General features: G+C 31.7%; 1 protein-coding gene across 1 annotated transcript; it reads left to right on the top strand.

Moving 5' to 3' along the window:
- Window positions 1-5,370: 5,370 nt before the first annotated feature.
- On the top strand, window positions 5,371-9,995 carry LOC139864847 (uncharacterized). The gene is made up of 2 exons (XM_071853416.1): window positions 5,371-6,230; window positions 9,304-9,995. Exons 1-2 carry the CDS (start codon window positions 5,371-5,373, stop codon window positions 9,941-9,943), a joined length of 1,500 nt encoding a protein of 499 aa, XP_071709517.1. The 3' UTR covers window positions 9,944-9,995.
- The last annotated feature ends 1,944 nt before the right edge of the window (window positions 9,996-11,939 follow it).

Below are 11,939 nucleotides of genomic sequence, written 5' to 3'. Positions count from 1 at the left end.
AACTTTGGTCGGTCAAAGTCAACAAAAAGTCAACACGTTCGGGTCGGGTCTCGGACAAATTTTCTATGCTAGTTATTCATATATAAGCATTTTAAAACAAGTTACATGTAAATTGGAGGTCTAGAACATGCCAAACATTTTTTGTCAAAAGGTCAAGCAAACAGCCAGTTTTAGGCAAACGGGACGGCGTCCCATATAGCTGGACGGCGTCCAGGTTTTAAAGGTGGGACGGCGTCCTGAGATGCTAGACGGCGTCCAGGTTCTAAAAGTGGGACGGCGTCCTGAGTATCTGGACGGCGTCCAAGGGGGTTTCCCAGGCCTTGTTTGCTGCAACTCTTAAATGCACGAATCAAAACACAAACCAACACATTTCATGACCCGCAAACAATCAAGATATGTATCTTATATCATCGGAAAGGTAATTTGACAAGGAACATAACTAAGCACTTTTCATTAATCAAAATTCCACTTACAATTACCAAAAACCGCCATCAATGTTCCTCATTCAATGCATACAAGTCATAAATGCCATTTAATGATTCGGTAACCAAATTACATGAACAATATGCCGTTTCGAAGGTAATTAAGCATACAACACAACCTAACACTTACAACTAACATTCCATGTCATTCAAATCATTAAAAGTCCATTTTAAGTTCATGAAACCTTAACCTAAATTCACCAAATTTCATAATCAAGTTTAGGAGGTTTCATAAATCAAACTATACATCATAATGAAGCTAGTAACACTAGAAACACAATTAAAACATGAACTCTTAGCATCAAACAACATATGAACACTCAAATTTCAAGATTAAGCATGTCATCTTTCAATATGAACTAGTTACATCAAAATATCAAAAACGAGCATACAAATCACATAAACAAACTAGACTCGAGCCATAGACACTAATTAACACACTTTTAAGTCAAGAACACAAATTTAAAGAAATCTAGTGTTTTAGAAATGTTACCCAAAATCGAAGTAGTTAGCATCAAATCGAAGAGGATGATGAGAGGATCAAGAATATGTAATTTATTTGGTTGCTAGCTCCCTAATCCGGATTTAGATGATGAATTTATGTTAGAAAGTTGAGAGGATTTGGAAGTATCAAAAGGAGAAAGAGAGAGATGAATGAGAGGAGGAGGTTGAAGGTTTGACTAGTTGACCTAGTCAAATCTTTGGCCTCTTTGCAAGTTTGGTCCCTCTAGTTTCAAAGCGGGTGCGGGAAATAACCAAACGAATATTTAAAACGCTCGAGTAAACGGGTGACGTTATAATTAAATAACGAGGATATTATGAACGTTAGTTAACGAAAGATGCCAAATTAAATGACGAAAGATATTATTTAAAAAAAAAAACGGTGTTAAAATAAATTTAACGGAAAAACGCGGGATGTTACAAAATCCTAGTTACCTCATATCTAGGGCAGTAATAATGTTGATTAGGATGTTGATTTGATGTGTATATACCAATAGTAAATACGTATAGAAGCTGGGTATGATACTGGTACATATACCCTAGATATACATATAGGAATCTTGAGGAAACGGAACGAGAATTCAAATATAGCTATCTTTTGTGAATATACTTATATTGTTTTATGTATTTAAGTCCTTAAAAAGTGATTAAATACATTATATATACGATACATGAATAAGCATTATAGATTATAAGTATATATATCAAAGAATGTTACGTATAGTTATCGTTTTGAAAACTTAAGTTAGTAGTTTCAAAATATACTTATAACTCATTGTCATTAGTACACAATGAGATGTTAAACCATACTTAGATCATGTTAAATATATATAAATACATATATATACACAAACGTATAGTTATCGTATGTTATATAGTTCGTGATATCATTGGTCATATTGGACGGTCAAACGTTGTGTAAAACTCTTTTCAAAAACATAAGTCTCAACAATTTGGATTGCTTATCATGTTGGTATAGTTTAATTTATGTAAATATTAATCTCATAAGTATAATTTGGTCAGAAAATTCCGGGTCATTACAGACCCCGCTATCGGGGACGCTGCCCCCGAACCCCAGTCATAATCAAGATAAGTTCAAACAAGTGTGCACTCCACACTTTCCCGAACTTGTTCGATATTTATCAAGATTATTTTGGTTAACAAATTAATCCCATTACACTTAAATCATATCGGTGACACAAATCGCCAACAAAAACCATAAACACTTCATCTGTGAATTGAACCGTCAGATACATTAATATCATTTCAGCACTTAATCTCAAAACTGTAAGAAGACTGAACTCGTACTATAAATGACACACTTCTTAAAATAACTGAATCAACTATATAATTTAATTCAACTAAAGGTAAAAGTTGTAATGGAAATTGTAAAATCATTATAAGTCACATTAAGAACGAACCTTCTGAAATAAGTTTGAAAGGGCGAAAGTCAGAATGGCAAAGGTAAGTAAGACATTTTGAGAAAGCTGGCCATGACATTGGTGTTTTCTAGATCACGATTTAGCGAATTGTCACTGTATCTCTTTCATAAGAATATCAATTTAGTTGATTTTAAATTCAAACGCCGATAGAGACATAACTTATTTTTATTAGGAGGCTTACAATCACTAATGCTCCTTCCTCTAAATCTCGTACTGCTGTTAAAAAAAAAAAAAAGGAACATATATAGTAGTGGAACATGAAGTCTTCTTTGAAAATGGTCACTAGTTAGAACATGAATTTCTGTAGTAGGTCTAAATTATTGGTGGTAAGTTAATGTATTAAAATGATTGATGATAGATACCAATTACTAGTATGAATATGAAAGATGGAAAGTTTGCCGTGCGTGCCAATAGATGAAATCAAAGTTGAGGCATAACATGCCTATTTAGGCTAGCTTAGCTAGATCCTTAAGACTTGTGTAAGTTTTGACAAAAAGATTTCATTGATCAAATTGACCCTGATTTGACCCATACCGATCCATCGTTCATGTAGGCTAAAAATGGAAAACTGTGAGTTTCCAACCGCATCCACAAAACTTTTTAACCAATATAATTATTCACTCAGATAAATTTAGGGGGTTAACAAGTGAAACCGTTACACACAAAAGTGATCGGAAATGTAAAATTACATGCCAATAAAAAACAACCACTTACTTAATTCAGGCAATTTTATAATTAATACTCCATCGTTCACAAAATTATTGTCTATGTTGACTTTTTATTGAATTTAAAATATTTTTATTAGTATTTTATTATGCCCTTCATTTAATGAGTTATTTCAACTAAAAGAAATTTATTATAAAGAATGATTGATAAATTTGTTTCTATATTAAATGTTATATTTCAATTATAAAAAAAAAAGTTTAATTGAAATTTAAGTTATTTCTTATTGTTATTTAAAATAAGAAACAAAATTTTTAGGAAAATCAAAATAGTAAGGTGACAAATATTTTAGGACGAAGAGACTAGTTTCTAACTACTAACCCATTGGTCGAGTCACTTCGTCCCTTATCATCTTGATGAAAGTCTGCTTAGCAGCCCCTATAGAGGCTCACTTCATGCCTTTACGAGCCTACCATATCTCTCAGGCCTCAACTAGAGAAAAGTCAACAAACATCTTTGTAACCTAATAGTTCTAAAAAGGATGGTCTTTTTGAGAAGAAAAACATATCTATCTTGGGAATCTTCTTGAAAGTAGCCTATGCAATGAGCAAACTCAACCAATACGAGCCAATACTTGTCTTTCAGAGAGTAGCCCTGCGTATTAATTTATTACCGACTGAACGATAAATGCTCGCTTCTATTCTCTCCTCTCGAACCATAAGAAATGTGAAGTATAAAAAACTGGAAAGGGTGCAAAAGTAGAATCATTTCTTTATTGTTGATAGTTATTCAAGAAGGATTTAACAATTAAGTCAAGTAAGTTATATTTTCAAAACTTATCTTTTTATCAAGCTTTTAAGTTTGTTAATCAAAGAATCCGTATATCTTGAATTAATAAGATTAATAAGAGAATGCATGATTCGGTACTTATTTAGGCTCGAATAAATAAAACACCACGTATTCATAGTATTCTTAATAATTTTTTTCGTTAGTTTTGGATTTATTATACTTCCATAACAAAAAGTGTTTACCTTTTTGTTTCGTTGGTCCTTAAGTTATACATGAAATTGCAATCTGAGTACCTTAAGTTTTTAATTGAATTTTCGAGTCCTTTTAATTGCATAATTTGGCAATCCTAGTCCCTCCGCCTACCTGCCATCTAAATTGGCCGTTAACTCTTGACATGTGTCATGCATGTGAGGGTATAAAACCGGTTCCAAAAGCCCTAAAACAGGTTTTTCTTAACCGATTCTATATTAGATAAACCCTACTCATAGGAACTGATTATAAAACTGGTTCCAAAAAGTCCTAAAAACAGGTTCTTCTTCCTCCTTTTTAGAAGCAGTGACAAACATTTGAGAGGGACAATGAAATAACTAGAATTAGATCCCATATTCCCATATGTTTGTATATAGATATTTGATCTCTTCAATAACTTATTATTAGGCGTGTTACTATTGATAGAATGTTGATTAAATAGGCTATAAAAAAAATATTCTACTGAATAAAGAAATTCACAAAATGAAATATAAAAACCCTTCACCAATAGCAACTACTCGATGCATATTTCTATCATTTGACCTCCCTCTATACGTATCTCTAAGAAAGTGTTATTTTGTATCAGGGGCGGAGGCATGCTTTACCTTATGGTAGCACGTGCCCCCAATGCCGATCGTGATATAAGTTCAACATGTATCTAATTTATACAACAATAGGCATTAGTAAGCATTCATGCACCCACTATTTCCGTAAAATCTCCACGTGAACTTTATAATCATGGGGCACTCTCACATATTTATCATTTTTGTGCAATGTTAGATACTACTCCTACTTGCTTATTTCAGTTAGGTGCTATAAGTTTTTATAATTTATTTACCAAGTTAACACAAATCTAATTATAATTTAATTTAGTGACTTTAGAAATAGTTTAACTTGAGAGTTAAAACTTGAAAATTTTGTAAGATTCAATACTGTTGTTATACAATGTATATTACTATATTAGGCTTGCTTAATTGTTCATTTGTTTCTAGTTTTATCGTATGCTATTATACCGATTTTTGAATCGTTTATAATAGGCTTGAAATTTGTGCCACCAGCGATTAAAAATCCTGGCTCCGCCCCTGTTTTGTATGTCCACATATTCAAAAAAGAAAGAAAGAAAAACATACCAGCATCTAATTCATCACGCATTCATTTTCATTCTCTCTCTATATATACAACCAAATTGTTTCCCTAGCTTGATTACAAAATAAAGTATACTATATTGAATATATTCTTTCAACATGGCTTTTTGTTCATTTCCTGATATATGGTCTTGGATACAAAACCTACCACCACCAACACAATGGCAAACAAATATGAAATCTATATGTATTTGTTCTTCATCAACTTCATCTCAACCATCTCTTGAAATCTCTATATCCAAAACCCTAATTCACCCTTCTTCATTTTCCTTCTCTATTCTTGCTAATTTCAACTTACTCATCACTCTTTGGACCTCTAAACCACTCAAATTCACCATTGACAATAACTTACTTCAAGATCAATACACCATTACTAAACTCTTAACTAATATCATCAAAGACATCCTTAATTACACTCCTATCAAACCCTCAAGTTCTTTCCTAAGGCTCCCGGAACCTAATTCGATCCCCAATCTTAAAGACATAGTGAATTTCTCGTTTCTTGCACTTGCTTTTATCGTATCGATATACGAAGCTCCTCAAGATATTCGGTGTGATTCTATAAACACGCTTAAAGAGCAATTTGCATGTCCATGGGCAAGAAATACGTCTAAAAGATTGATGAGGTTGATAGGGTCGAACGCCGAAGAACAATGGATGAGATCAATGAATCTTGCAATCACGAATTGGATTACGGAACTACGAGCAATGAATCACGGGTTGAAAGCGCCATCAACGATGTATTCTTCCGCGATTTCAGGATTAGGGTTATGGAAAGTTCAGCTGTATTGTCCAGTTGTTGCTATGGATATTGATAAGTGTAATAGTAATCGACAAGATGATCAAAAACTCGAGTTTTCGTTGAATTATCATCAACTTGAAGGAGTAATCCAGTTGAATTATCAAGTCATGGTTCGGGAAAAGTGGATTGATGTCTTGGTTAGCATCGATAACGTGAGGTATGAAAGATTTCTATTTCCATAAATTACTGTGTTCTATAGATATCATTTTGTTGCTATTTTGTGTGTTTTGTTTACATGGCACCCATTTACAGTCAATTTTTGTTTTACACAACTCAAACTTAGGGTTACTTAGATAACTTACCACTCAAACTTCCGTAATATCTTATCGTACAAATTGTAAAATAGTAAAGATAGTGTTATACTTTATCTCGTCCATTATATGTGTTTAAACTACTATTATAGTTTTATTTTGTTGTTTAATCTTTCATACGACTTTAGTTAAGAAAGACGAAATTTAATCGGTTAAAACTGTAGCTAATGAGATTTTCTGAACTGTATTGAATATGAATATTTGAGTGAGATACATAGAGTACATTTTAAGAATTTTTTTTTTTTTTTTTAATAATGGATATGGATGTATAGCCACTAAAGTTGTCGTTGATAACGTAATTATCATAATCATGCATACACCGTTAGTGGACCGAGTTAAGGCTAACGAAATTGATTATGAAAACCCACATTATAGTGTAGTAAATAAAATTTGAATTTGACTAACATTAGAAGTTTAGAACGACCGTTAACGTTTAAAAGTATAAACTTCAATAATGGTCTTATATAGTAAGTCAAAATAAATCATCATGTACAACTCATTAATGCACACTAACAACAACTCTTAGAAAAATTTATAAAATTAAACTAACTTTGATCGCCAACACTTTTTATTGCGTTTTGTAACTTTTAGATGTTAATTTTAATAACTTACAGAAGATCATATATCATATACCTAGTATATTTTATTTTATTTTATTTTTTTCCCTTTTTTTATAAGAGAAATGTTAACTAGTAATTTTTTTTAGTAAGCCAGAAAATCGTCCTATAAACGAGCATATTGGCTCCCGCATAGAAGGTAAAACATCGGGTAATCAAGCTCTCCGAGCACAACACCTGGTACCGGGTGAATTGCGCATTATGCGTACCCTCTAGTCACACTTCATTTTTGAACAATTTGATATAGCCATGAATTAAACTCATGTAGTGTATTTCATTGGACAACTCGGTTGTTAACTAGTACTTTTAAGGGTCCATGTTAACAACAATTAACGAAGTCTAACTTTTTCATAAATAGTAAAATTCATAGGGAGTAATTAATAACGCTTGTGTTATAAATATTGTAAGCAATTAAAGAGGAATCTTTAGGGGGTAAAAATTTAACACGTTTAAAAAAATTGAAACATAAGAATCATCAAATTAAGCAACTGAATATTGTTGACACAAATGGTTTTGATGACCTTAATTGTTTTAGATTGCTTAAAAGCAAAGAAGACCATTATTATGAATTAGGTTTGTTACCAAGACAACGCATTGTCATGATCCCTTCTGTTGAATTTCCTCGAAAAAGAGAGATCGAGCTCAGTGGAGGGTCCTTCATAAAAATTAACCACACACATGTCTTATTAACTTATAGCGTTAGTATGTAGAAATATATAAGAAAACGTATATTACATTTTATCCTTGGTCCTTAATCTTAGTAAAGAATTTCGTAAACGAAAAATTCTTCTTCAGAGCTATTAACTTTGCATATGTTAATAGTATTACGAAAGTAGTTAGTTACCAAATTATGTCATAGCAATAGTATCTACTAGCTAGCATTAAACTCTAATCTAAATGACCAAATATATTTGATTGACCAACAAAAAATATGTATTAAAAACGTATATGGGTACCTCTTTTAATATACAACTAGTGTATATCCGCAATTTCATAAAATTAAATATTTTAAAAATTATAATTACAATAGTAATAAAAATAAAATATGTTTTCTACATGTATGAAAGAATAAAGATTTTGTTTTTATATATGAGAGGAATAATAATATATTTTTAAAATTCAAAAGTTAAATTTAAATCTATTATTGAAATATCTAATAAGTTATTAACTTGAATAGAGGACAATTATGATATAATCATGCAAATTAATAATTGAAAATTACAATTTCAAATTCATTTAATCATTTAAAGATCAATATTCAATTCAAATTTTTAATAAAGGATAACATAATTATAATTTTCATTAAGATTTTATTTAATCTATTTAATACATAGTGGATATATATCATTGAATCTTGAAAAGTTAAAAATTGCATACGAATTGAATGACTTGTTGTGTAATAACTTTGCCTTTTGGGTGCAAAGAAACCCCACCCGGATCACCTAAACTTTTGATGTTCGATCAAGTAACACTGAAATAATTACGATATGATATGATCGTACGTATATAGTTAAACAAAAAAATTCTTATTTCTCGTACCGATAAAATCAATCAAATCGGGGAGATACGACGAGTCAAAATACGTGTCTCCAATGGATTGGATAATAATACTTGTAACTATATTAATTAAAAAATAAATACATGGCTTCGCGTTTCCTTTTTTAGATATATATAAATAAATAAAACAACCGAAAATGCATGATAATAGTGTCGTCCAAGTGGCACCTGGGGTGTGCCTGTTTAGTGTTTCTCTAGAGAAGATGTCAAAAGCACAAATCAATTCATCGAACTGTTTGTAAACAGTGCACGAAATGAATAATGTTGTTTTGAATGGGTTTTGTGATGTGTCGTTATAATGGAAATATATTGGTCTCATAATGTTACTAAAAATAAACCTAGTCGTACGTTATTGAAAGTTTACTGAAAATTATCATCTCCTAAATTAAATGTTATACAATAATCATTACTTTGATAGTATTATAAATATCATTAACATTAATTAGCTTAAGTCATTTCAATGACTATGTAATTTCTTATGCCAATTAATAATTTCTCATGTGGATATGTATCTATTATAAGTAACAAACGTTACGGATTACGGTAGATGGTGTTGTTTTATAGAGCGTAGGTTGGGGTCCCATATTAAAATGGGTCGCTAATTAATTAGAATATTCAGTTTGTAGGCTTTTTGGTTTCGTAGTTAAACTTGTGATATTCATTTGAATTTTCCTTTTTTGCGTAGTATCATAGTTCGTTGCTACTTTTTCGTTCATTAATCAAATTTCGCCTTTCAAAAAATCAGGTGTGACGTTATACGACTCGTGAACGATCTTCTTTTAAAAGAACGAGGAGCAGGTAAAGATGAAAAACACTTCCCATCGCGCATTTCGCTACAACTAACTCCAACGAATCAAACCAATATCATAAGTGTTTCCGTTAGTCGATCGTCTGAAAACCCTGCTCGAGAAATAGGAGTCGAGAGATCTATCGAAGGCTCATTCGAACCGCCAAATCCTCACATTGGAATATCCGTATCCGCTGGTGAATCATACACCACAAATCTCAAACCATGGAAATTTGAACAATCCGTGTATGGAAATAGCGGCACTTTTAATTGGTTTTTACACGATAGTATAAACGGGCGTGAGGTGTTTTCGTCTAAGCCTTCAAAAGTTGCGATGTTACACCCGAAATCGTGGTTTAAGAACCGGTATTCGAGTGCTTATAGACCGTTTACGAGACAAGGGGGAGTTATATTTGCGGGAGATGAGTATGGAGAAAGTGTGTTGTGGAAATTTGGAAAAAGTGCGATTGGTGAAACAATGGAGTGGGAAGCAAAGGGGTGGATTTGGTTGACTTATTGGCCTAATAAATATAAGACCTTTTATACTGAAACTAGGAGATTGGAGTTTAGTGAGATTCTTCACCTTAAACTTGCCTGAATATATATCTTATGATTGATTGATTAATTGATGATAAATAAGATAAGATAAGACGAGATTGTATATATATTTAATTATTCTGTTTTGTACGAAATAAGTTGTGTATTGTTATGATTATATATTTTGCAGAAATATAAAGTGTGGATATATATATATTTTGCTAATCATGGAATGAACAAGATGTACACAAACAATTAAGAACTCCAGGAATTCAATGATGGAACTTGAACTTGTTTATTCGGAGCCCCGAATCACTAATATATAATTAGAGGTTGAACTTCTTTATAATGGAACCAAGATAACTATTATATTTAACGATAAAAAATTCGACTATGCAAGATGTACCAACATTTTTACATTTTTTAATGTTTGTTGCTCTTTGAATTGGCGTGAGACATAAAGAAAGATTCAGATTGTTTTAAATCATCAACTAAAGAGTGAACTTTTTGCGTGGATTATGATGTTTACTGATTAATAAGCCATGTTACATGTCATTTTTACGAGCTTTTTTTTTAACGTGAAAAAACATCAAATTTTATAACCAAATGGGTGAACTTCATCTAAAAAATAAAGTCCCTAAAGAAACATACAAACAACAAAAAAGGGAAATATCTGAGCTCAACTACAAACGAAAAAAATATAATCTTGCTGGTAGCTACCGGAGTAACAAACGGTCTCGATGTTCAACAATTAATAGGCATCACATATCACATATAGCACATTATATTTCAAATAGAATGAAAAATTCACCATAGTAAAGCGGTTGTAATTCTATTTGTATGTTTGCTTTTTGCCTTATAGTATCTTACTAGTGTTGGAAAAATTAGTTTCCAAGTGTATTTTTACCCAAATTTTGGACCTAAATATGTATACGTATATAAGATATTTATGCATAATATTTTATATGGTTACGTAGCTCTTTACAAGGGCTTCAAGACGTTATATTATGTGTCCAAAGTTATATAATGGTGAATGAGATATCGTATTTCAAAGTGAGGTATTTGATGTTAGATTAAAGGAATAAAAGTGGATTGTAAGACCTACTTCCTTAAAAATCAAAATCACATTATTTAAGGATCTCATTTAAGGAGTTTTTTTTTTTTTTTTTTTTTTTGGCGAAAAAGAGATAATATATTAAACCAAGCGTTAACTTCATCAAAGAGATGAAAGAAAACGAGAATCGTTACAATGACGGACTAAAGTCGGTCATAAAGCATTACAAAAAGCATAATACAAATAGCTTATTGAGTAAGAAGTAATGGGTTAATCTCCCAAACATGAGATTGAACACCATGTACGAACTTAAGATTGGACGCCCAAAGAAATACTTTAAGCTTGATGTTACGAACAATCATTGACCGGCACAAGAATTTTCCATTCAACACGATGTCGTTTCTAGCCATCCAAATAGCCCAAATAGTGGCGGGACCTATCATGTGACGATCGCTCCAAATCCATATGGACGAATACGTCATTCATCGATTTCATTGCGAGGTTTTGACCTCTATGTGATACGTTTTGTAACATTGCATTCGTTTGTAAAGGTATTTCATAAATGAATATATAAATTCCAAGTTTTTAACATCTGATGATTCCTACGTATAGATAATCTCCATTTAAATGGTTTACAATAATACATCTGTTGACAATACAGTCAAAATAAGGTACATGGTGAATGCAAGTTTCTTGTATATAGCATGTATGACTCCAAGCACATATCTTGTATCACGTATAAGCAAACAGCGGAAGACTTCTAGAAACCTGAGAATAAACATGCTTCAAGTGTCAACACAAAGGTTGGTGAGTTCATAGTTTTAATATTACACATAATCCGTATATCAATGTGGATTACAAAAGTTCAGTTGTTTTATTCAAAACGTTTATCAATAGGTTTTACATAAAAGGTGGATCACAAGATTTCAGTTGTTTCATCCGAAACGTTTATCAATCGGTTCTACAAAATTGAGCACCCTGGTAACTAAACTTTAACGTTTAT

This window comes from Rutidosis leptorrhynchoides, chromosome 8 (assembly GCF_046630445.1).
Source record: "Rutidosis leptorrhynchoides isolate AG116_Rl617_1_P2 chromosome 8, CSIRO_AGI_Rlap_v1, whole genome shotgun sequence".
NCBI classification, from domain to species: domain Eukaryota; kingdom Viridiplantae; phylum Streptophyta; class Magnoliopsida; order Asterales; family Asteraceae; genus Rutidosis; species Rutidosis leptorrhynchoides.
This window is presented reverse-complemented; position numbering and strand designations above follow the sequence as displayed.

Bases quoted from the DNA above. Each gene is read 5' to 3' on its own strand.
- LOC139864847 (XM_071853416.1), top strand. From the start codon at position 5,371: ATGGCTTTTTGTTCATTTCCTGATATATGGTCTTGGATACAAAACCTA. The intron at 6,231-9,303 runs GTATGAAAGATT...TCAAAAAATCAG, and splicing joins GTTAGCATCGATAACGTGAG to GTGTGACGTTATACGACTCG.